Source organism: Egretta garzetta, unplaced genomic scaffold (assembly GCF_000687185.1).
Source record: "Egretta garzetta isolate BGI_Z169 unplaced genomic scaffold, ASM68718v1 scaffold244, whole genome shotgun sequence".
Classification (NCBI taxonomy): Eukaryota; Metazoa; Chordata; class Aves; order Pelecaniformes; family Ardeidae; genus Egretta; species Egretta garzetta.
Window position 1 is genome coordinate 109,877 of NW_009259532.1, and position 27,513 is coordinate 137,389.

A 27,513-nucleotide genomic window follows, 5' to 3' on the forward strand; every position below is an offset into this window, starting at 1 on the left:
CGCAGCGCACCTCAGAGGGGACATTAAAGTTTCACTGCTTTGGAGCACACCTCTCAGCATGATTTGTTAAACCTGGATCAATGCTGGTTTGCATCTGCTCCACCCTGTCCCGGATACACAGCTGTCCCCCATTGCACACCATTCATTGGGATTTAAATACCATCTTTCCAACCCCACATTTTCAGGCAGGTCATTTCCCACCTGTCCGACATCTAAAATAACAGCCCCAAATTTAATATACACCAAGGAAAAAACCAGGAGGATTTAGATGGATAGTGTGACTATATTTATTAATCCCAATGACAGCTTAATTCAACACCTGTAAGCGCTGTACCGTGAAGATGCGCGAAGGGCAAGCACACTGCTTTAGAGTGGAAAAGATTATCGGTGCATTTTATATTGGCTGCACAAATTGAACAAACATGCAATTCAGAAAACTAAAATACCAGTAACCCTGCTGCATGGGTGTTGAGGGAATTAACTTCACAGAAGCACCTGGAGAAAAGCAAGGGCACTTGAACAGGAGGCTCCATCGAACATACAGCAGCCCAGTTCCAGCCATGTATTCCTAGCTGGTACCCAAAGCCAAGCGCGGAGGCGTACGCTCACCAGCCACGCAAGCATTTAAGTTGCAGTGGTTTGTGATGCAGCACTGTACTTCAGCCCTGGTACTGATCCCAGTCATCGCGCGGTCATCCTGTGCCAGACAAACCAGCCCAACTTTCAGAATTCTGGTTCTAACTGGTAATGCTGTCTTGAAGAAAGATTAGGTTTTTTTTTTTTTTTAAAAAAAAAAAAAAAAAAAAGTATTATGATTTTTTTTAAAGTGTTTCCCAGTGCTTGAAGAAGAGAAGACCCATCAGCTGTTCAGAAAACAAAGTTTCCTTTATTATAAAGTTCCTGAAACAGTGAACACCTCATCAGAAGTACAATGAACTGGCACGATTTCATTCAAATGTTGAACTGTCTCCCAGGAACAGCACCTGGAACATTCAAGAGAGATCTTCAGCCATGGAATAACTTGGCACAAGGCCCCCCCCTCCCTCCAGCACCACCAGTGGCAAGCAGGCAGTTGGTTTTTCATTCGCATTTCCTACCTAACAGCTCTCAAGATTCACCTGGTGGATCACAAGCTGGAATTCACCCTTTTGTATTTAGGGACACTCAAATGAAAGGTGTAAGAAACGAGACAAATCACAAAGCAAATTCAACTTTGGACAAAAAAAAAAAAAGATTTTGTAGAACTTGTACTTTAATGACTGTAAAATCTATAGCCTCTTGCTTACAGAGGTGAATGTGGGAACAAGACAGGAGGAGACAAGGCTTTGCTTTCAGTTTTTGCTGTTTCACATTTGCTGTTTATTCCAACAGCTGCAGGGGAGGCCTGGGCCCGGGCCTACCCCACCCACAGGTCCAGTTCACGTCTCTCGCACCGGAACCACGGCAGTAATGCTTCTCCAACAAATGCTAAGAACGTCTGTGCCCCCATCCCTTGTGGCCTCTGGCGTTCAAGCAAGCAGCAGCCACGCTCCCAGCATCACAAAGGCGGCCAGCGGGCGCCCAGCCTGCAGAGAGGGGACTGAGATGCAGCGCCCACAAGGCCCAAGGGGTCGGTTCCTTCCCCGCAACCGCCCCCATCCCAAGCGCTTTCAGATGTACGGAGCTTGTTTAGAAGAGCTGCGTAACCACGCGCAGCCTCCCTGTTCACGGAGCTGCAGAAAACCAGCTCTTCTTCACGGCCTGGTGAGTTGTTCCCAGCCTTAATGTGTTACTTCGCTAGGAACTAAGCCTCTCAAAGCCATTAACCTCGATAGCCTCCACAGCAGAACAGAGGTAGGTGTGGGGGGTGTGGGACTGGCTGATAGCCCTGCGGTAAAACCTTACAGAAAATTTTTCCTATTATAGGGCCAATCTAAGATGCCTTGTTTATAACTTACACTATTAAACATTCACAACTTTATACAAATTCTGAATGATGTTAAAAAACATTGTACAAAGCCACCTTAAGGCACAAAAAGTGACACAGAAGTGCAGCCCCCTTAAAAGTCTCAAAGCAGCCAATTCAAGAGAAACCAGCCTTGTAACAAGCACATAGTTCTTTTATACATTAAGCATCATCATCGTACATTAAAACCAGTAAATATAGGACAAAGTGTATGCTGCTCATCATCTACTCTTTTAAGTACCAACCCCCATCTGAGACAGGATCTGTGGCTGCAAATAGGAATTGAAACAGCCCATAGGTCCCTCAGATGGTTTGCTTTAAGCAGCCATCAGCTGTTACACATTTAGGTGTGCAGCTACAGCTACGCAAATTTGTTTTGTAAGGGTGGGATGTGAACATGCTTCAACCTCAGTGCTTTGCTCAACTTTGTAAAAGCAAGGAAGTATGGATGTGAAAAAATAGTCAAAGTGGCAGCGATGGAATCTGGAAGGAATTTTAATCCTGCAGAAATGAATTTTGTAACTTATGTCCTCCCTTCAAACAAGTTGTCTCTGGCAAATGAATGCCCGCAAAGAGTACTGCCGTGCTCAAAAACTCGAACAGATCAGCATCGTAGGTAGGGTCAGCAAACACGCAGTAATGTGGCTACCATCCACCTCCAGAAGGGCCCAGATAACACAACTCCTCCCTCGGCTCAGAGATTCTTGTTTAACTTCTACTAATGGCCAGCCAGAGCAATGCAAGGAAACCTTGCATGGTAGCTTCCCAGCAGGGTCTGTAGGTTGCTGTCCAAGGGAGGGAAAAAACAGCACATGACTCGTTTCTCCAGAGCACGAAAGGCATCTCTGTATTACAACATAAGCCACATCCAAACCCACTTATATGAGTACTATTGGATGTTTTGTTATATGAAGGTCTTCAGGGAGTGAGGAGTTGCCCTACCTTATGTCAATATTCAATATGTAATTCAATAGGGGAAGAAACCTGACAGAACAGTTTAATTTTAGTGCAATTATTCTGATGTGGCCTCAAGTGAGGGCAACATGACCACTGGCAATGAGGCCTTACAGAAAAATGTTCATTGCCCCACTGGGTGTGCCACACTACTTTCTGTTCAGTTTTCTTCTTTACCAGCGCTTTTTCTCCCACCCTTGCAGCAATGCTGATTGGATCACCCCGGTACTGCCTGTGTTATCCATACGCCATTGACCTTCTGTGTGAAGGAGGAGCTGTAACAGTAGCACCGAGCACTGAACTCCTCTTCACTAAAAAGAGTAAGAACATCCTCGGTACATTTGTAATTAGGAAAGTCTGTAGCAACAGGGGAAAAAAGGAAAAACTAGCTTAAGAGTTTCTATTCATTGTTTTATAGCAAGAAAACTTTTGTCAGGGTTTATTATAAAGGAACAGCATAAGAAAACCAAATAAATAGTTGAATAGTTAACAGTATGCAATATAATAGTACTAAACTTCAATGACATAAAAATTAAACTTTGGAACAGCATCAATATGAAAGATTTCTTAGAAAAATAGGACTCAGTCCAAGATCCTCAGACCCGTGCATTGCAAAAACCCGTCAATTTTGATGCCCAGTTGGTCCCAGCTTTGACCTCTGAGGGACTATGTCCACCAAGAGCTACGACCCATCCACACAGCTCCCTAATCCCCCCCTGCCCCATCATACACATGCTGGTTTTCCAAATGTCTGAGGGAGAGTGATTGGGAAGCACGGGGTGAGAGCCGTGCTTCACTGTTTCAGAGGAAGCGGTAACTTCTTCCTCATCTGATAGCTATATTGAAGAAGGTTACGCAATTTAGCCTACGGATGCTTCTTTCTTCCTTAAAGCAGCAGTTAGCGGAACAGAAAGAAGGCAGCAGTGACCTCATGCTCCCAGTAAAACCCCAGCTGGGTTCTAGGGGAGGTGGAATCGAGGGCTGACTTATCATTAGTTGGACAAGCTGTCTGATCTAACCCAGCGCAGTCAGTGGAGAGAACTTTGGTAACTTCAGCAGAGCTACATCAGACCCTCTGTTTGTTTTTTTTTCCACCCCCCAACACTGCTCAGTCACATGGAGCTGGATTCTATTAGCGCACCTCGCCCAACACGTGAGGGGACGGGAGAGATCTCTGCTGGCCCTCAAGAGTGACCGACTTCAGCAAATTGTTCACCCTCAGGAGCGGGACTCTACTGTGCTCCCAAATAAAGAGGCATCACCACTGTGATCTGGAATCGTTCCCCGATACAGATTTCTTTACCTGTGGGACATGTGCATCTCTTCCCAGAGAGGGGCAGCTGACTGGCTCTATGCCAGATGAGCCTGCGTCTTTGACTTGATGTAAACCAAGAAATATATACACAGTATAACCGAAATCTGTAGGTCAAACCAGTTGAGCGAATTCCCCTCTCATACAGTTTTCAGATCAGTAGATAGTTCCACTGAAGTCAGGAGTGCTAAAAGGTGTTAGAGGAAAACTCAGCATTATACACTTGCATTAAATGCCAAAACATATCCTAAAAATACTCCTCTTGACATCTGTCACTGAAACACTTTCAGTGTCAACTTCTCCAGAACACTGGAACAATTAACAAAAACTCTGCTATTAAGCAACAAAAAAAAAACCAGAAATAAAAATTACAAATAAAAATAAGCTTTTTATCTTTGTTAAATTCTTGTCAGCCACTTGAAATCTTATCTGTTCCATGAAATTAAAAGCTTGGCACATTTTCCTTGGATGCCATTTATCAACATTTACTTTTATCTAGAGCATTTATTGCATATCAGAAATTCACTTGGCTAGGATATTTTTGTTTAGTAGAAAACACTGCCTTCCAGTCATAGCTATGAAGCTCCACAACAGTTCAGTAAATGAATTCTCCTGGTATTTCTTGCAGTAATGGTTCCTCAAATTTAAATCGTTTGGAAATGGCTTTCTGCTCAGTTACTTTTTCTTTTTCTGACTGCCTACATTGTCCCAGTGTATATGAAGCCACTACAATTAGTTCTTCTGTCACTATTGATTCTTCCTCTTCAGTCTTCTCAGCATCTACTGATTTTTCAGAGGCAGAATCTGCATCTTTCTGGGTGACATCACTGGTCTCCCCTCCTGCACTCTTATTCCAGGCCCTGCAAGCAGGATTATCGCTTTGTTCTAACCACGGATGTTGAAGACATTCTTCAGCAGTTGCCCGGTCCCTGCAGAGGAAGGAAAGTGTTAAAATAAATGTCCAAATGAATTTAAAATTGCAGAAGACATCTACAGAAATTATTCCAAGGGTATGACTGTATTAAAGACAGACTGACAGAAGTTAAAGCACTGATAGCAGCTACCTTACAAAAAAAAACCCTGACCAACAGCAGCCCAAGGAGGTGATCTGCTAACATGTAAAATAAAGGAGTTCATAGGTCCTTAAATATCACAGTTTACACTCCCATGTTGCCAAGCAACTTTCAAAATTTATACAGATTTTTCTTATATAGGAAAATGATCCAATCCTTACATTCTTAAATGTACGGTTGGACTTGATGATCTTTAAGGTCTTTTCCAACCTAAACGATTCTATGAAAGTATTCCCACAGACAAGCAGTAGGCAATTTCAATAGTTGACATGCCCTGGGAAGAACTGGTGAAGTTCCACAGAAAACACCTCTTTCATTTTGAGACCTGGAATTTCCAATTTGCTGCCCCTTGAGAAAAGCATACTAATATGAACCAGAAAAGAGTAAGGTGCTCTACCCGCTCATCGGGAATAAAAGACTCAAAGCTCAGTTCATTTAAAAGACATCAGCAGACCTGCAGAGAAAGTCAGTACACTGTACTGCACGCTGCAATCCAGACAGAGTTTTCTGAAATTAATTTGATTTTTAATTACTAACACTTGGACACATTCAGAACATGCAAGTTTGGAAGGAAATGGGGGACTTCTCTTTTCATATACATATGAAAAAGTAATGGCATGTAAATAATCAAAGTTCCCTTATACTTTAAAAGGGTAAACTCCAGCACTTGCTATGTTTATAACAAATCCAGTGAGACATATTAGCATGTACAATTGTGTATTTTACTTACTCTGGTTTCTTAACCAGCAGAGTTTTGATGAAATCCACAGCAGACTCTGATATGAGGTCAAAGTCTTCTCCAGAGTAACTTACATTCATCTGAGATATATTTAAGAATGTTTCTTGCTTATCATCCCCTAAGAAGGGTGATATCCCTGTTAGCATAACATATGCCAGTACTCCAATGCTCCTAAATTAAAAGTAAAAAAAAAAAAAAAAAAAGAAAAAGCAGGTTTTTAGTTTTTTGTTTTGTTACTCTTAAAAAAACCCAAACATTGTCAGTAAAGTAAGTTATGATGACCATTAATTTGTTCAACTTACCACATGTCGGTTGCTGTACTGATTGGGTCATAACTCAGAATTTCAGGAGCTATTCAGGAGAAAAAAAACAAGTTCTATTTTTTGTCACACGTAGACATTATATTGTAGCCATATAGTGTAATAACGAGCATGTAGTAAAAATTAATACATGCTATTTGAAGCATAGCAGTCTTTTGAAATAGAGATATTTCTATCCAAGTTATTTAAGTGATTACTATCATTCATTGGTTTTAAGTAAAACAAATTGTTTTGCTTTTATTGTCATCTTCAGAAGCCAGCCAGTCCCAATTAAGGAAGCTGTGCAGAAATTTCTTACAGAAAAATGAGAAATATCCAACATTCCGTATTCCAGCCCATACCCATAAAGATATTTCCAAGTACATTTTCAAGGCCTGAAATGATTTGCTTTTAAAAAACATGAAATGGATACAAACTCCGCAAGCTACAATATTCTATTCAGACTGCATATGTAATTCTGAACTTCGAATCCAAGTAATACTTGTTATCACCGCTGGTAAGAATCATCTAAAGCACGTACTCATCTTCAACACAAGCACACGTTTATCACTGATTAGACTGGCAAAGCTTACCAGTTCTAGCTTTTACAGCAGTACCACGTCCAAGTAACAACCTGGTCTTTCAACACAGTAACTACACAGCCAGCCTGGCATTCACCAAACTGAGGCGGTTTCTCTTTTTGCTCACCCAAAGCTCGGGCAGTTCCTGAGGAAGTACAGGAGCCAGAGAGCTGTAAACCCTTGCCAGTCAAAGTGAGTGGAGTGCCCATCCTCAGGGCCACATCACTCATACAGTAACAACTTACCTACATATTCTGGAGTTCCCATAATTTCCCTTAGTTCCTCACTGCTCTTCATTATTCTGGAAAGGCCAAAATCTACTATCTTAATGTCTCCCAGAGGAGACTTACTGGTTAGTAGGATATTTTGGGGCTGAAAAACAAAAGGAGGAGACTTTCAGGATCACCCAGTTCTAATGTCTATGACACCATATTGCATAATTATTTTAGATTATGAGTAGCAATAATGCATTCCATAACAAGCACGATACCAGGATCATTTATACATTTGTGGTCATCCCCCCCCACCCCCAGGTGAACTTGAAGAGACATGCAGGCTAAAGGGAGTGGCAGGATTTTGTGTTTATAATTGAAAATAAAACTTCTACCTTTATTAGCTCAGAACACATACAAAAGACATGCCAGTAGCTATCATTTAACAACAGCATATAAATACCTTCACATTCATACCTTTAGTCCTTCATAGCACCTTTTTAACTCCCCTTTCCTCCTTGCTTCCTTCCAAGAGATGGTACAAAATACCTCCTCTTGAAGGGTGTCCAAAAACACCCAATCATTTTAAAAGACCTGAACACATAAAACTATTTTGACTACACCTGTTTAAAGAAAGTCTTTTGCAACCGACCTCAATCTTGTTCAAAGTACAAACAATTGTATTACAGAATACTAACTGAACAGTTTAAAAAAAAATACAGCAGCCTGAAAAACAGGTTTTTAAGAGCATCACCTTTGGATAAACTTGTTTGCTCTGACGTCACTAGATCTTGGCTGTCATCCTTCAAAGCAACTTTGTGGTCATTAAGAAGTTCCTTGCCATCTACTTTGAATGCTAGCTCATTTTTTTTGACTGAAAAATAACTTTAGACAACAGGCCTTAAGAGATTTTTTTTTTTTTTTGTAACTGAAGCACATCTTTGCCAAAAAAAAAAAAAAAAAAAAAAAGGTGTGACCCTCCCTGTCCCCAGGCCAATGATGACACTGGGTTTAACATTAACTTCTCTGAATGATAACACTGCCAGCTGACACTACATTCATATGCCTCTGGTGAGCCCAAGTTCTATGGAAGTAAAGAAGCCTTTGTTTATTGAGAACCTCGATCATCTTGCATTTGGGCGATTGAAAAGGGAGGAGGGCAAAAGAGTGAGAACATAGAAGCAACCACCAACTGATAATCCAACTGCATTAACACCGACATTTATACTTTTTCCCTAATCACTAAGCCATTCTCTCCTGATCCCCTAGTCCATCACGGCATGCTTTCACACAAACAGCCTCACTTTTGGACACAGACATAAACCTGTGCAAGAACACTTTAAAAACCTTGGGCCAGTTGTTCTTGCAAGTCCTAAAGATAGTCAAGTTCTTTCATTCCTGCAAAGTCAAACCATGGTATTTCAAACGAACTCCATGATGTTGTCAATGCAATTTCTGTTTGTAAATCTATGTATTAAGAACAGCTATTTTTTTTTTTTTTTGCTTACAAACTGAGATCTGGTGGCTGTACAAAGGCTTTTAGAGCTGCACATTACCATATGCTTTATAGTTCACATTTGTTATTCTGTATTTGTATTAGAAAAGCAAACATCCAAAAATGCTGACCATGCCTCCCTAATTAGCCTCTCAGATGTTCTTCCCAGTGAGAAATTTAGTTACTTTCTGAAGAGGCAAATAGAAAGCATGAGAAAAGCATTTGCCCTCTGTGTTTAAACAAGGAAGAGTTTTTAATGGAAATGTTTTGTGAAACCCTTAATCCCTGTGTTATAATATTTTAGGAGATAATGTAGTTGCAGAAGTCTTTTTTAAAAAAACACTGATTATTCAAAACACACCTATGCAGAAAAAAACCTGTCTACAGCACAAATTGAGTCATAAATCTAAATCAATTCATGACGTATCAGTCCTTCTCTTCTGTTAAGGAATCATTACAGGGTTCAAGTGAAGTGATAGTCTAAACATGATCATAGATACTTAAAGAAGCCCTAGCTTTGAACTTACCATAGTTTTCAGCTTGACACAATTACTCTAAAGCTTTAAGAAAAGGAAGATAATTTTCCCACATCCCTAAAGGTGATTCTCTTTTGTTTTTCCACTGCAGTAATACACCTAGGTTTGCCTAAAGTCCACAAGGGCAAGAAAGATGCAGGCCCGAGGCTCTCCTGGTAGCCGTTCCAAAAAGGGCCTTTCGCTCTTACCATCAAGCAATAATGAAATGCCTAATGAAAACCACCAAATGGCAACATTTAAAAACCTCCCCCCCCCTCTACTGCAGTCAGGCTTAAAGGTTCCAATTATAGATCCTCTTATGTTGTGCACTGAACAAAAACATAGAAAGAAAAAAATCCCTGCCTAAATGGTCAATCTGAATGGATGTACTTTACTGCAAGATTGGTATGTGCACAGAAGCCACATGATGTGGCCACACGAGTCTAGCCCAGTGTCACGTTAGCATGGCCAGAATCGGGTACCTTTGGAAAGATTCTAAAAGCAAAAAAACCAGTTGTATTTTTCCAGCCATGCTGTCAGCAGTCAGAAGCTTGGGCTTTAGGAATCTGAGATGTTGGTTATACCTGTATCATCACGTTAGAGTAATAGCAGTGAAAAGCATCATTTGTCAACGCAAGCATTCACCAGTCTTACGTTTTTCACTGAAATTGGACTAAACTACTGTCACATAAAAAGAGCATTGCTTTCTTGGAGCTATACACAGTGCAAAGTCTAAGGTAAGGCAATATATACAAAGATCTGTTCTCACCTAGAAACTTATTCTGCAAATCACACAAATAGTTTGTAATAAGCGTACTCAGTGAAGTGGGATACCATTCAACCCTACATTGCCAGCAGGTTTTGGAATCTTGTAAACTGACTATAAAAATCTGTATATAGGGCAAATTTGCCATTATTCCAGAAGTTTCTATGAACCTTTGGCCCTAATAAATTTCTTGTATCTTTAGCTGGTTTCAAGAAGAGTATGACTAAGGATGCATAATAAAGATCATGTTTTTAAACTAATCAATGCCTCACCTTAACCCACAATATTAATTTAGGTGTCTAATTTTATGATACTGTAAAAAAATTAGATCCCTAGAAGACAAGACAGGACATATCCAAGGAATAATGAGCAGAAACAGGAAAAACAGCCTAGCTGGGATACCCCAGCTACATTGTGTGTGAAGATACTAAAGCAGGCTGATCAGTTTGCCCTAAAAGAAGTTAAAGGACTCCCCTATATTTAAGCAATTGAAATGTTAAGGCAGAATTTGTTTGAGTGTTGGGTTTTTTTGGTCCATGTGTACAAGTGGAAAAAATGCAGCAGCCACTAAAAGAGTACACATATTAGACACGCATCACACCTTATTCCCCACAATAAGCAATGCAAGTCTCAAATTAAGAAATAAGGCTATAATCAAAATAGGTTCTGTAGAACCTGGATAGTCTGTACCTGCCTATTAATAAACAGCTTTGCTCTAATTGCTATAAAGGTTTGAATGCCACATTAAACTGTTCTTTTGCCTTGAAAAATTGCTATTTTAATTTTAAACTCTTTTCTTAGTTTCCTGGGTGTTCATTTAAACAAGGGATACTAGACTTCTGTGTAATAAACATTCTGCCTCAATCCACCTGGAAAACTCAGTTGAGAAAATTCATTGGTAGTGTTCTTGCAACAGGCCATTTCTTTTGTAACTGCATTAGTTTGCTTTCTGAATATTGGTGTAAAATGATACCCAAAACAATTTCAAATAATGATTTTTGCTAGTTGTCCTTGCTGTATATGACATCTTGAAAACAATACAGAAGGAAGGGAAAAGTCGTCCGTTGGATAACCAGAGTAATATACACTGTAGGAGAGAGGGGCAGGCATTCTCCCAGACCCCAGGGCTATGTAAGGCTCTTTAGCTATCTCCGCTTTTTACCAGAGGCAGTTAGCCCTTCCTCAACCCCTACGCCTTTTTAAATTCTCTTCCATTCCCAACTACTTTAAGTTTTTACCAAACACCAGTTCAAGATCAAGTCAAATAGCAAATGAAAACACAAAGGAGTCTTCCCTTACTCTGCAGCTTTATGCACCATTAAGAGGAGATGAAAGACTCCTGACTACAATCTATGCACACCCTGCAAATTAAATAGCATTAACACAATACTGCCAAGTGATACTTAATTTGCATTCAGTAGCATTATATTTGCTCTTTCTCCAAGTCAAAACTGGACTACATGATTGGATTTTGGTATTAAAACCAAAGTCATTTTTCAACCATCTTTCAGGAGAACCATGCTTCTGGAAACAAATGATCAGATGGCAACCCTGCTATGCCACATCAGAATACCCCATTTTTTTCTGCTGTGTTTAGTCTCTTAGGAAAAATCTTGCACCTATTAAGGGGGCAGAGAGAAGCTAAAGCAAGCTGGCTGTCAGTGTCATAGATCTGGCTGATTAAATTTATAACACAAACCTATAAGCAGCTGACAGTCACATACAGATAACCATTTTGACCTAAATTCTTTAGGCATAGAGACTGAATTTTTTGAAGGTGCAGCACAGGAAAATTGGATCGACCTTTCCAAAGGTAGTTGTACCAGACAAATGAAAGGGAAACCTTTAGACACCCAAATGTGAAACTAACACCACAAGGAAAGCATTTTAGCAAGTATTTGTAAACTTTCTGATGTTGGCAAACACCTTGCTTGCCAGCAGCACACTTCACAAAAGTCTTCCCAATGTCACCCCACAAACCTAAGTATTTAGTAAATTCCATAGTGCTGTAGGCACTTGGTAAAGCAGCACGAACCATGCAATACAACAGAAGATTGTTTGAGGCCAGTGTGTTAATAAACATGCAGCTAAAGCCAGCACCCAACTTCAATTTTTGAGTTTTCTTTAAAAATGAACCTTTTTTTAAAGTCTCACAAGTCATGGTTTTTAATCCTACAGTTTCCATCATCCTCATTTGCCAGTATTCTGAAGGCTTCCCTAAACCTTATTTTGCAAAAGACCAAGTCTCATATATCATGAAAGTAATCACACTGCAATTAGAACTCCTATTAAGATCCACTTTTCAGAAACACATTGCACACTGCAGTAACGTATAAACATATTAAACTCAAACACTAAACAATTTACTCTGCTAATTAAGTTTTACAAGGCAGCAAAGCAATGCTGGATCTTTCATTGAGAACTGGAGATGCTTGAGTTTATAACGCAAGTTTCTGACAAGTTGGAAAGAGTTTTTAAGTAAACTTTTTCTGAACTTTGAAAAAGCTACCTGTCTGGAAGCTGTAATCAACACCCCAGTCTATTTTTGCCATTCAGCGAAGTACTGTAGTCAAATAAAGCACAAAGCTGATAGTGCTTGGGAACACCACAGCTTTAACTACAAGCATGCAGTTACTGTACACACTGCCCACAAAAGACATGTTTTAATTTTTACACACTTTGCTTCAAGGAAATTAAACGTAAATATTTTTTGGCCAACCATAGTCAAGCATCTTGTGTAAGCATACTGGAACTTCAAGGAATTCTAACTGCTCATTTGTAGTCCTTTTGAACACTTACACCACTTGCTAAAAGTCTTCCATTAATTGTTTTAGTGCAATTATTAATATTCTATGTATACGACTAAATCAATGGGCTACAGAAAGTTTTAAAGTATTCCAGAGATAATTTGAATAAATGGTTGGAAAACCAGGCAGGTGAGATATTTGTGTGCAAATATTACTCATCATCTGCTTTAGCTGACGAACAGTGCATTATGTGCTAGGTTATAGATTAAGTATGTACAGCTTGATACTGGAATCTACTGGTAGCTTTGTACTACTGCCAAAATGCAATTGAGTGTAAGTAAGGTTCTCAGCAGCAGAACAGAAGAAACATGTAGCAGCTTGTTACATACTTAGTAAATATGGGAATTGGGCATGTAAAAAAAGAATTCAAAAATTTGACTGCAAGATACTTCATTATTGCTAAGCAAGGCAGTATAAAAAGTAGTTCAACCTCAAAATGAGATAAAATTGCATCTTCCATACCAGTGTATGGATGGAAGCTAAAGAAAATTAATTGCAGCTTGCTGCCAATGGGAGATGATAGCTTTCTGGATCCCTGTTACAACTCCCTTCTTAACCATAAGCAATACTCTGGATTTTCTATGATGGCAACTGTACTTTTCTCTTGATTTGGGCCAAAACTATTTTTTCAGTAAGAAAAAAATATTTACTCCAGTAAATGATGATACTTGATATACCAATAGGTTGTCGGCCAGCTGTTTGGCAGTGAATGACAAACATTTAAATTAAGTTTTACAGTAATTTAAAAAATATTGAAGTGTTATAAATATATTTAACACATTAACATACTGTTTACCAGTCCTGCATGAACACTTAATTCTGAAACATTACGCTTTATACTAACCAGTGTCTCTGCCCTCCTTCTGCCTCATTAAAACTCAAGTCAATACAAAACAAACTGATTTTTCAATGGCCATATAATACCCACACAGTTTTACTGCACTTAAAAAAAATGAGTCAGGTCTTACCCAAAGTACTCAGGTGCAACACAAATCCACTTTTGAATTAATTACATCTCACTTAATCAAGTGAAGTTTATATTTGACATAATCATAGGAACTCCCCAAAAGGTTCACAACCCTGGTGCCCACTGCATCCCAAAGGTTGAATTTTATCGTTCAAGGAATAACTAGATAGAAATTGTGTTGATTACAAATTAGCATTAGTACGGCATATGACCAGTAAGGAAGTCAGCAGGTAAGAAATTAATGAGAAAAATACAGCAAGAATCTTACCTTTAAGTCAAGATGAACCACATTGTTTCTGTGCAAGAATGAAACTCCTTCTAAGATCTGCTTCATAAGTCGTTTAACATCTTTTTCTTTGAAGGCTTCTTCTCTTTCAGCCACACACTGGTCAAAGATTTCACCTCCAGCAGCGCTATGGAACAATATGAATTTTAGTATTTCAAAGACTAAGTTAAAGCACCCATTTTGTTCTACTCACACTATTTTATTTAGCATAAGCAAGATCAGCAGTTGTTAACATCCAAGAGTGATATTTTCAGTTATCAAACATGGGGCAAGCTTTTACAGCCTAGGAAAACTTCTCTGCAGTATGGCAGCCTTGGAGGGAAGCAAAGATCTTAGCCATTTAGGTTAGAGAATATGAATACTACAGACATTTTGGGGACTATTTTGGAGCCACTACCGACTAGGCTTTAAGGCGAATGCCACATTTGTTTAAGGGCAATGTTTTACTGTAAAAGATGTGCCTTTTGCCATTCCTATGAAACTACACAGAAGTTTGGCCAAGGTAGGCCTTTGTAAACACAAAGCAAAGCAGCTCCACCCCCAATCCTCCTCTAAACACTTTGCACATATTCAAATCACTAAATGTAAAGTTTATAATTTAACTGTTTATGAAGTCTCTGGCATACAGGGATGCATTAAGATCCTCAGTGACTTTCATCTAAAAATACTTCTGAAAATTTTAGCTCTCAGCTTGCTTATCTTATGTTTATAAATGTTTAAATAAATAACAAAGTAACAAAAAAATATAATAACTACAGAGGAATGAACATTTTCAAAGTACTCTGAAGCTGCATGCAGTATCATCTCTGTATAGCAGTGACTCTAGAAAATTAAATTGTTTTACAACATAACCATGTAGCCTCAGAAGTGAAATAAGCAGAGCAGAGGCTCCATTTTAAAACAAGAATAGGCATAAGAACATTAGATGGCTACATTTTGCATATGGATTGTTCAATTACTACTTAGCGTCATATAAATTAAATCAACGCATACACACTTTGCTCTGCATGAAATTCTATTATCATCCCTTCATGAGAGATGGTGAACCCCCTGAGGACAGTATCTTCTCCAGTTACCCCAAACTGTGACATGCCAAACCTGACTTTGCACAAGCGCTAATCTTTATTGATGCATAGCCATCTATTCTGCCTTCGTTTGCTCTTTTCTAATAAATTATAATACCTAGGCAATCCAGAAGACAGAGAGGCATATGCAACAAGTATCTAACAGTGAATGAGAGTCCTACAAAAGCGGTGCATTTGGATTATGTACCCCCAGAAAAAGAACACTAATACTCAGTTTTTCATTTTGTCAATACTAACTTTGCTGCTAGTCCTAGCACCTTAAAATGCCTCATGGCTTATCAAAACTTTTTGCCTTCCCAGATATTTGCATTGCTGTTATTTAAAATTCTCCCTATAAATTGTCTTACAAGCAAAAAGAATTTAAAAGAGGGTTACGTCTTAACTTTTTCTGAAGAGTTTTGTATTTCTGTTCTATATGCTGGCATACTGGTACAGAAGCAGAATTTGAATTATTAAACTAACATTTTCTTTTAAAAAAGAAAAGTCCATTAAATAATTATTTTTCTTCATCGTGTATCAAAGATGATAGAACTCTGATAGAACTCAAGAATAAAATGAGTTTTTGAAGGAGTATTAATATAACTCCACTAGAAAAATTGCGTATGCCTGACACTACCACGTCTCTCTTCAGCACATTTCTACTTAATTCCAGGAACAAGTTAGTAATATTCCAGCTTTGAGCAGGATTCAGGTACTAATGACATTTAAAAAATTGACACTGGATAGTGTATTCTAATATTTTAAAACAAATTATCAATTGGATCTTCAAGATAGGGATAGAAAAACATCTACTGTAATCAATAAATTAAACTTTTTACTTTAAGAATGCCATAATATGTTACTTGGGAAAATGATTTAATTCCTTGTAGTAGTAAATTATATTGCACATACAGTGATAAGATCTACTACCAAAATTTCTAACATGATGAATTACTAACATGATTACAGCAACAACCCTGGGATTTTTCTGGTATATCTCTGCCACTTAAAATCAGCAAAACAGTACTTGCACTATTTAATTCTATATGAAATAGGATTTGTACCCTAAAACTGCTTTTGTCAACCAGGGATCAAAATTCATATTTAATAGACTCAGCTAAAAAAAAAAAAAAAAAAATCAGCAAAGGGGGGGCCTTATAAAGACTTGTTTTCTATATGCCTATTTGATAGGCATCTGCTACAATTAAATCACACTAATAAACAAATTAACACTGAAGTAGGCACCAAGCTCAAACATAAGCCACCTAGAATTTTAATACTACACTTAGGCAACTTTGAATTAAACATGTTAAAAGTTGAGGCAATAGAAGTTGAAGCACACAACGTCCCATCACTGAAATCAAGAGACAGCACTACCATACAAGAGGAGAAAGCCCTCGATCAAGAAAACCTTAAAAAAAAAAAGTTAAGTACCTCCCAGTACTTGAAGATGCCTAGGTTCATCAGCATTTCTAGGAGTGAGACAAGCAAATACAGCCCTTACACATACACATGCACTTCATGACTTGTGAAACAGCCATTCTCAGCTACCATAGACAAATATACTTAATTTTACAAGAAAGTTTCACATGGAAAGGTGTTTTCACATGCAACGTTTCATTTTGATCAACTCTGCTATTTGGGATGCAGATAGAACAACTTTTTCCAGATAATTCATTCTATCCAAAAAATTACCACATTCAAACAAGTAACTAGCAACCCTTTACAAGAACACGGGGAAATCTGTACTGCAAGACTATTTCATGTATTGTTGCTGGGGAGTGAGCTTAATTGATTCCCTTAAGCAAAACAGTCAGCTAGCTCTGAGCCAACCCAGTCACAAGTGGTTGGAAGTACAATGTTAAAATGAACTCCAAAACGATTCTCCCACACATCTATGCCAAATTTTGCCAAGCTCCTTAACAATACTTTCAACTCAGTTATTTTGTATTCCCCAGAGTTCAGAGGGGAAAAAAAAAAAAAAGTCAAAACACAGAAGGGATTAAAATACCTGCTAGGAAATTATTACGGGCATGTCATTGCTATTATTTCTGTATACATACAGACCAGGAGTTCTCTGGAGTTTATACCATTTACCCATTTTTCCTCTAAGAATGCATCTTCCATTAAGCTGTAGCTTTTCTAATGGTCATTATGAAATAACTTTGCAAGCAACTCGGCACCCCCACCCACCTCCACAGAAAATGTTCCTAGGGATAAAAGCAAAGAATTGTCCTTAGGACAAGAAAGTCTTTAGGAAAACAAGCCATCTTAACTTGAAAAAAAGGGATAAGAAAATATTTAAGAGCACAATGTTTTGAAATCCAGTGTTACTCAGAATGCATTATTTTGCTAGTACATACTCCCCTTTTGTTAGCTGTACCAAAAACGTGACACACATTAATTCTTTCCAAACTTAAAAGCTATGGCAACCAGAATTCTTTAGCTATTTTAATTTGTTTATGAAAGTACTGTTGTGCTATTAACTTCTGCATAGTTTCAAGTTAAATCCAACTACTCTTCAGCAATGAAAAGCATGCTAACATTTTATTACTGCTTATCAGCATAAATGACCTAAAAGTCAGTTGAAAGTCTGGAGCATTAATTTTAGTTACAATTATATTGACTTTAAATTCAGTGGGGATGGCTTATCTTCCTTCAAACACATCTTAACAGTGCACTGTACAGAATTCAGCATCCTACTTCCTTCGAGTGCACTTACAATATACTACCACAGTCCTTTAGCATATCGTTAGAAAGAGATTGAGCAAATCTATTTCAGAGCATCTGAAAAAAAATTAAACAGTCCCCCAGCTTTAACGGATCAGATCTTAAGATAGTCTTCTGAAAGACTCAGAAGTACAAATCCTCAGAGTACAGGTATGTAGGTAACAAGTTCGTAGAATACACTTAATTTCAAATGCTGAGTGAAACCCTATACAGTCTGTAAGGGGTACAAATTTACTTCCTGAATCTTACGCTCGGTCGAAAGCCTTTCTTGAAAGGGTTATCTTTGGAAGATAAATGGAAACTCATCTGCTTTCTGTATGCAGAGCTTCTATTACAAGAAGATCACACCAAGGTGGTTGTATCACCAGCAAAAGTTCACATTCACTACTGCTGACAGTTGTACCCCCTTTTCCTTAGCTAGGCATACCATTAGATCATAAGCACGTGCATTTGCTGAGATTTTTTCCAGTGCAAGGCTACAATAACATAACAATGTCCCCAAAGACTGAGAAAACTGTAAATCTGTATCTGATGAGAGGACATATGGGAAGAGTGCATTAAGTTGTAGATACTGTTCTTTTAAATTTCTTGGTTCTCAGACAAATGCATCTTTTTTTGCCTTAACCTTTCTGATCAGGCAGCCCAACAACTGAATGAAACACAAACAAAAGGTAACTAACACCATTTGGTAAGTTTTCCCCTAAAACATTTTGCAGAGGTCCAGTCTTGATTTGAGACTGCCATCTAGAACAACTTCGTTAATTGCTCTAATAGACAAGATGCAAACACTGGAGCAGCACAGTTAATTCTGATTACAGTGGTTTTGCTTTAAGTTCTATCCACCAAATCCCATGCCAAACGAATCGTTTCCTGCCAGCAGACTCCTACTTCAACCAGTCATCACACCTGCAGTAAAAGTAGGACACTAAGTAGTGTCCAAGACAATACAAATAGTAACATTATCCAGCTCCAAGTAACTATAAGTGAAAAAAGCACTTCATCCATCATATCAAATAAACTCTGACCATGTCTTCAAGGCGATAAAGACAACTTTTTTCTTTTTTTCAAGTAAGCATAACAGAAGTCTACTATATCTACACAATACCCTGGCAGGTAATTACTCAGTTCAGAAGCTCTTCACAGAAAAATACTGAAAAACATCTTAGATTTTCAAGTTATGCATACAGGTTTCTTTATCTGACCCACTAATAACCCACTAATATTACCTATCTCTTCCATAGATGTGTAAACGTATGGTGATGAACACTTAAAAACACCAGTTCTTAAGCATCACATGCTCTGTTGCTGCACTCCTTCAAAGGAAATTGGAAAAAGCAAGTAGGTTGCATACAAATATTGAGCCCAAAAGTTATAAAAAAGGAAAAAAAGCAAATTTGATATCTGATGTGTCAGGTTTTCCAGACTGTATCTCTACCTTTTACAGTAAAAGTCCAGTTTTCTTTTTCATTCATTCCATTTTCACTGATATATAGAAAGACAACTGACCTACAGATGAATTCCAGGCCTTATATGCTACCCCTTCAGACTTACCCCTTCCACTCCTACTTAAATCTTCTGTTTGAAGACTTGTGCCAACAAAAAGAAGTCAGAGACTGTTGTCAGGGTGGATGCAGACAGCCACCAATCTGCTATTCTACAGCTGAAGCCAACACCGTAATGCCTCATTGCTTCCCATTGTTCAGAACTTAATATTTAATAACAGTTAGTGGGCAATTTTGTTTTCTGTCAAAAATTGATACTGCTTGAAAGAGAGCCCTCCATGTAACGTTAGTATTTCTCTTCATGAAAGCAAAGTACTAATTGTCCCCCCACCTTTTGACAGATTCAAAATCAGGACAAGAAACTTTAAAACCTTAGCAGATAAAGTTAGCAGCCAACAATTAAGTATGTTTTTCTCCTTCCCAAGATGAAGATCAGCCACACAGACCATTAAGCTTAATAGAAACTGAAATGCCCTAGAGAAGCTTGCAGCCTAGATAGGTTCTTTTATCCTCTGCATACAGAATGTCAGAAATTTACTAACATTCATACCTGTTTTGTTGCAACATGTCTCTGGAACATGCTGACATTAAAGAAGCATCCAGACATATTTGCTGAAGTCAGGGAAAGACTGTTTTTGTAATTTACAACTCTAATACACAGCTATTTATCTGAAACAAGGTATGACTGATGCATATAAAAACAATAATGTTGCTAATTGCTGAACAACCTGGTGACTACTGAACAACCGAGCTAATACTTTGGATTAAAAATGTTTTGCAATTGTTACGGAACTGAGTTCTAAAAGAAAACCAGCAATCTTGCATTAAAATTATCACAAAACCCATTGCTCATATCAAGCTTTCGATTTTATCACTCATGTTATATCCCATATATATATGGGATCCAGAAGTTTAAACTGTATTCTAGTTAGATCTGTGCTGCTATTGTTTAAAGCATGTATTTATGAGTCTTCAATAACAGCAGTTAAAACTCTAGGAGCTCTGTCACACCGTCGCATTGTAACAGATACTTGAATATTTCATAAATCATGAATTCCATAAGGTCACGAAGAAGTTGAAAAAAATGTATTCTAGAAGGAAGTTTGCCTTGGCAGACACTGTCTCATTCCATTTCACTGAACTTTAAAGAGACAGTTGCTTTTGACTTCTAAACAAGATCAAATTGGGACACAAGATTTCTAACCTTTCATTTTTGTTACCAAGGAAGAACTGCACAAACTAGATTTATCTTAGCAGACAGGTTAAGTTACTTCTGAACTATCGAGCCTCACTGTTCTTCTCCTAATTATTGAAAATCCATAGAGCTTGGAAAGGATCTTAACAGAGTTCAATAGCAACAAACATTTGGCTGCCTCTTGGAACCTAGATGTCAAATATCTAAGCCACTGGGGTATTAGATGAACAGTCACAACAGCTGCAGAAACTCCCATCTGGACAAACCAAGGGAGGAAAAAAACCACACAGACAAATGGAGAGTTACAAGTTAAATGTCACTTGAAAGAAACTATTCTAGGTCTGAACCCTCCTAGTCTTTTTCTTCCCCCAAAAGATAATGATTTAGAGAGCTTTTTACTGTAGATCATAGGGGTTTTTGATAGTTTCTTTTCAACAATGACCTTGCTTTCAATACCTTTTTCATAACTGGTAAAAAAACCCCCACCTATTTCACCCCATCTTTGTCACTGTTAAGGAAATAAAACTTCAGTTTTTGAACAGGTACTCTTTCCTTTTTTCTTCTTCCTCTTTCACAAGTAGGGAGTGTACACGGTTCATATTTCAATAAAGTTTTTTTTAACTACATAAATTATAGTTCAGCTTTGAAAGAAGACACTACATAATTGGAAGAAGTTATTATAATCTCCACATAAGACTGCACATTTCTTAGCAATCCTTTCTGAACTCAAGCAAGTGTAACAGGCAAGCAATAAAATCTTTTCACATTACTCATATTGACACACCGTGTTTTTACATTACTGGTTTTAAGCAAATACTACAGAAGGTTATTCAGGAATCATTATCAGAACTTACTATTCCAGGACTAAAATAATCTCTGTTGCAGTTTCATAAACTTCATGCAAGTTAATGACCCAAAGGTTGCATTGTGCCAGCTCAAGGACTGCAATTTCGTGAATAATTTCCATCCGACAGTCTTGGCCCTTTCTTCTTTTTCTCATGAATTTTGCTGCAAACTCTCTTTCAGTGTCTTTCTGGATGCACTTCTTCACCACTGCAAATTTTCCTCTGAAATGAAAGAAGAATTTTAAGTTAAAACTAAGTCTCTTAGATCTTAGAAAGATGCCTTGCTGAGTGATAATCCCTATACTTAAGTTAGGAACGTCACAAACCAGAATGTAATTTAACCTCCATTAAAAAAAAAGGACTTAAACTTATCAATTCAAGGAACATGAATTTCAAAAATACAGGATAAACAAACTGTGCTAGTTTGCAAGATTAAGATACCCTCAGACCTTTCATTAAAAAAGCTGGCAGAACCCGAAGTGTACAAACAGGCAATTTAGGTTATTGTAATGTAGTCACAGAAAGCATAAAGTAATTGCTCAGCTATTGTTTTCTAAAGTAACCCACCATATTCAAGGCAGCAGCAACCAGCACTCTTATGGAATAACAGCTCAAAATTGTGCTCTGTTTGCCATGCAATACCCAGACTCCGCTCTGCGTTTTCAAAGATGGTGCTTTGTATGTTCACCATAACGTCTCAAATGGTAACAGCCAGAGATTTTTGATTGTTTAACCGTTCTCAGAAATCCCTTATTCTTAGTCTCACTGTATAAGTGAGGAACATGGATCATTTAAAAAAAAAAATTAAGGAGCTTGGCCAATGTAAAGCTAACAAAAGTTTTGCAACAATGATAGTGTGAATACAAACACACACTAAGCAGAACTGGGCATAGTGCTCTACCCACGTTAACGAACGTCATTTCTGACAAAACACACAACTGATGAGTCACACCAGGCCAGCAGGCTAGCTAAAACCCCACTGCAGTGCTTACATCAGAAGACTTCCCCCACAGCATTTTGGACCAAAGTGTCTGCTCTAAACTTCCTTGCAACAGAGTCCCACACCACCTGCTCCACTCTGTTCCATTCATACAGTACAGATTTTTAGACTGAAAAGTTCCATTAATTAATATCTGTCATCTAATGCAATGATGAATTCTCATACTTTGAAGTACAGCAATCTTTTTTTAGTTCTTACCATACAGGCGTTTTTTATAAAGCTGCAGGAACAGCTTGGAGATCTTTATTTTGTTTCCTTACTTATTGTAGGGTTGCTGAAACCAAAATCACAGGAGTCCTCATCTGGTTCGGAACACAATTACATGGGTTTTGACTCTCCTACCTCCAAGCTGAAGTTCACAGAATTAACTAATTCAGCTCATGTCAAAGTTTTCACCCTCACAGCTCCTAACCTACTGGCAGACTTACAATTCCATGAAATATAACTGCTAAAAGAAGTTGTGGTCAGCTTGCTTTTAATAGGCATTTGTTTCAAAATTAACTAGACTAAATGAATTAAGTCAAATGAGCACCCACAAAGTGGGAATTTGCTAGGCAATCTCACTAAAATAATCTGACTTCTAACCACTGATATGGCCACAGTTATTCCTCTAGGAATAATATTTTGCATAAGCACACATTATCTACAGCACAAGAGGTATTAAGACTAGATCAAGAGCACAGCCCAGATGGCTGTGACGGCAAACCAACAGTAAGAAAATGCTTTCCATGTCTTGAATGCAATTTTTTTGGAGAAAGTTCTTAACCAATATACATGTTAAGACAAACGTTGCTTTGCAAATGCATGAAAACAGTATTATAGGATTTTGTAGCACTAGGAAGTTGTGGTCCAAATTTCACTATAAAATGCATTAATCGCTATAGAGTTACCACAGAACACCACAGGAGGAACAGACACCCGAAGCCTCAAATAAAGCCTAATAACTGGCTAGGTGCCTGGTATACATCTATCAAAAAACACGTTGGAAGAAGTAACAAATGTGTATAGTAGAGACAGCTCATCACAAAACGTAGGAATGTGCCAACGATGCTCCTGATCCCCAAAATATTGCAAGGACAGTGTTTCTTTTAGGCAGATTTCTAGGAAGTTTGTGACATTAGTGTTGCAGCTACAAGTATAAACTTCCCAACAGTATTGCAATCCTAACCACAACCAAGAGCAACCTTCCTTATATAGCCAGTGAAAAGGATTTTACGTTATTCCAAATGAGGACAAGCATCTATATGATTTCTGTACAATATAAAGCTATGCATTTATGAAGTGTTAAAATCCTTGCTGAAATTTTTAGCACCAAACCAAAAAATAGTACAGGGAAAAAAAAAACTAGCGACTATGCTGAGAAAAAAACCAACAGATAAAAATAAATTGAAAGACTGACAGATAAACCCTTTAATAAGCAAGTTATTTTAATACCTGGTAGACACTAAGCCTTTATACCAAAAACCTAGAGCCCTGGGTTCAGCCTTCTCTATTTTTCTTAAATAGTCTCTGAATGCACAGTTTCCTTCCGGTTGAATGTTGCCTTAGCGCAGAGTCAAAAACTTTTAATTCTAGCACTGGTGAAGGACCTAGAGAAAGTAGTTTATAAAAGTTTGGAATCTCCATAATACAGCTTTCAAGCAGCACAGCGTTGTTTTGCATTACATACAAAATCTATCTGGAAGCAAGTTAATTAGCCTAATGAGTACCAACGTTGCCAATTCATGGCACATTAGTCACTATGGAAATAAAACAGCATTCACAAGGGCAGCAAGAAACAGCAAGAGCCACCACCGTGTGTGGCCACGCATGTCCCATGTAGCTGAGCTGGCCAGAAGCCTGATAGGTGACGTAATTGAAAGGACAGGTTACACGGGAGTTTGGCCGGCTGACGAATACCAGTTCTTAGTCGTATAAGACCAAGGATCCTGCCCAGACTCTTTATGGTTATACCTATAATTAGTGCTATTATAACTACAGTCTGTAGAACTCATCTTTTCTGAATACAATCCCCAAAAAGATCAAACTTGACAAACCTGATGTTTAAAGCCAATAGAACTAATTACTGTGCAGCAATCTAGATTCACGCCTGTGACAATTTCAGAGCTAAGACCCAAAGATACCATCCACTGCATGGTTAAGCCAAAAGATAAATTTGTAAAGAATTTCTTTTTGATAGAGATAGAATACTAGATGAGACAGCTATAAACAAGCTTTCCCATAAAGTACACATTGCATACACTTCACCTTTGCTTTTCTTAAGATCCCGCTTTTCAGAGCTCCTTAGAAGAAAATCTATTAAATAGTGAAAATAATGTTAGATCAGAGCATTGCTAGTTCAGCTGTATTGAAAAGAGCTAGCAGTGAGAACACCGCATTGAAGGAAGAAAAATTTTGAGAGGAAATACTTAATGTGCATTTCCAAAGTTAAGAACGGACTACCAATCATTCAACCACAAACAAAAATGCTTTGAAGGGAGACATGAATAGAAAACTAGAAGTCCTCACAAGAGTCTCATTCAAGAATTATGATTTAAGATAAATCATATCTGATTAAGAAGAAGCTCAATGTCATCTTTTCAGATTGCCAACAGAATTAGCATTGTTTCTTCTGGCATACATTATGGCTTAAAGCAAAAGCCTCAAATCACAAATCAAATGTCAAATCAGATAAGCAGGAACATTTATGTCACACCAGTTAATTTTGGTTGTCACAGGCTCAGAAGAACAGAGAACTAATCTTACTTTAATAATTATTTTTAAAGTGACCTATAAAACCCTCTCCCTGTAACAAATGTAGGAATAACAGCAATTCCTGTGAAGACATTTTATAAAGTTCAGAAAACTTTTGAGATCCACAAAACTATATGCAATTTATTACATAAGTCATATTAAACATTTTGTTCTGAAGTGTGGGGGTTTTCCCCTACAACTTCTGATTTCCAAAGAGCAAGGTGTGGAGATTCCATTTCTGATGTTCATGAATAATTTACTCACATAAAGTGATTCTCAAATGATGGAACCAACTACTCGCAACTGTTTGTTTTCACCTCTTTTCCACTTTCTCTTAGTTCCACAACTGTTTCACCCTAGCTGTGGTACTGCAGAGAGCAGCTGAGGACAGAAGTCTGATAGTATATATATTCTTACCAATGCACAAAATTGTACAAGTGTCATGTACTCCCAAGATGCACATCACTGAAAGCTACCTGAGAAATAAGCAAGGTCATGCTAGAGTTTGTAGGGGGAAAAAAATAAAAATTCAAGACATGGGTTATCTGTACCTGAAAGTACAGTCAGGTCACTAGTTAGAAACAAATTATTCTGTTCATTCTCCTCAGATGATTAAAATACTTGTTATTCTTAGCTCTGGGCAGAGAATGAGCTTGTCTGCTTTAATGAAAAACTGGGAATGAGGAGCACCAACTGAATTGCACTTGACATACAGTACCTGTATGCGTTGCATACCTTTTCGCTAGCAGAAGATTGCTTATTTTAGAGCAATCACTTAAGGTGACTGTTACCTTCCAGTGAGAACAAAGCAAGGCCGCTCACTTATGCCTTCCTCCAACCCAGCTCTAGCATCAGTATTATTTTCTGCACACAATTGATATATTTCCAATATGTACATAGCTTGTTTTACAGCAGATAAGAGCGCAATACTCCCTCAATGAGCTGAAGAATTAACTAACAGTCTAGTAATATTTTGTGTGCAATTAGGAGTTTTCTGTTGAGGAAAAAGAGCAAAGCAACTAAATACAATTATACCTAGAGCTTATTTAAAGAGTCCAGTAACACAAAATATATTGTTCCCCATTTTACAGTACAATTAGGGCTTAAGCACAGATGGTTAGGGGAAGAAGAGTTAAGCAATTGGTGTCTCATCCTCTGCTGAGGTCACACTACCTCACATTAACCTAACTCAAACTAGCACCACCTGCAAACACTTAAGTCTGAGCGAGTTGCTGAGAAGTGGCACCTTAAAACATGCATCAGAGGTAAATTTGATTTTAAACATCTCGCAGATGAAGATTTGTATGAGAACATTCTGATTTTAGGACAGTAAAATTAACAAGGCTATGAAAACTAGCCCAAAATTTAATTAAAACTCCTGCCATCTTAAGCAACTTAAAACAATTTCCTTTCCAGAGTAGACACTATAACCAAGTTTTTTCTAAATTAACCTGGCTTTCTTACCAGCTGTATTTCGATAGACCTGCAAATGCCTGTTCAGCTACTGAATGAGGCAGCAGCCTTTTGAAGCACATAAGCTTTGCATTCTCAAAGCAGTTTTTCCTGCATGAGCAGAACTAATGAAGCCTGATTTCCTACGGCTTTGCACCCAAGTCCCTCTGGTCATACTGTGACCAGGTTCCTCCCAGGCTCATCTAGGCCTTTCAGCAATACTTCTTCCCCAAGGCTCTCACTTCTAACATGCCACCAGGGGCCAGCAGCCCCAGTTCCACCCTTCCCTGCGTTGCTAGAACTACACCCCCTCAATGTTTTCCTATGTGCCCCAGGTGCCATGGTGAGTTCAACATACGTGTGTTGACTGACTGTACTGGAAGCCAAAGAGCACACAAACCTGCCGAGTTCATGCAGCAGCCTTACTTTCAGCAGCAGTGCTAAATCTGCTTTCTTTTCTCTCCCCGCTGTCAGTTTTGAACTCAATTTATGCACATGCTGTTCTTCTCAAAACCTCTATCTGAAGTTCAGCTTTTAAATTGGTTCCCTAATTCTGGGAAGTGGGATGGACGAATACAGAGTGTATAAACATTTTTTCATTTGCAAATTCAGCTACCAAATTAGAATTAAAATAGACTATGTTGTGTGCACAAGGACTGCTTTTCATTCGAGACACATCCTGTCATACCTGGGTGCTCATTTGTCCAAGTCCTTTGTAAAGATAGACTCTGCCCATAGAGACTTACATACTTTATGAACAGATAAAAGTGGAACAATTTCTAAGCATACATTATCCATAAAATGACAGTTACAAGTGGCAGAGAGACTTCCCATTTACCACCTATGCTTTGTTACAAGTTACAAAAAAATTCTTTTTAATGGGAGTACTTCAGCTGAAGTATCCACTTTTTTTATTTAATCAAATTGTAGTAAAAAAGTAAGCATTAAAAACTGTTGAATAAAAACCCAAGCACATACATTCCAGCATATAATTTCTATATTCTTAAGAGAGAAGACAGTGAAAACATTTGTGAAGTTGAG

General features: G+C 38.1%; 1 protein-coding gene across 1 annotated transcript; it reads right to left on the reverse strand.

The window, feature by feature from the left end:
- Nucleotides 1-908: 908 nt before the first annotated feature.
- On the reverse strand, nt 909-26,877 carry STK17A (serine/threonine kinase 17a). Its single transcript, XM_035893178.1, has 7 exons — nt 26,873-26,877; nt 21,297-21,509; nt 13,934-14,078; nt 7,149-7,275; nt 6,326-6,374; nt 6,015-6,194; nt 909-5,140 (listed from the first exon to the last, which is right to left on the reverse strand). The coding sequence occupies exons 2-7, from the start codon at nt 21,440-21,442 to the stop codon at nt 4,807-4,809; spliced, it is 981 nt and encodes a 326-aa protein (XP_035749071.1). The 5' UTR covers nt 21,443-21,509; nt 26,873-26,877; the 3' UTR covers nt 909-4,806.
- Between the last annotated feature and the right edge of the window lie 636 nt (nt 26,878-27,513).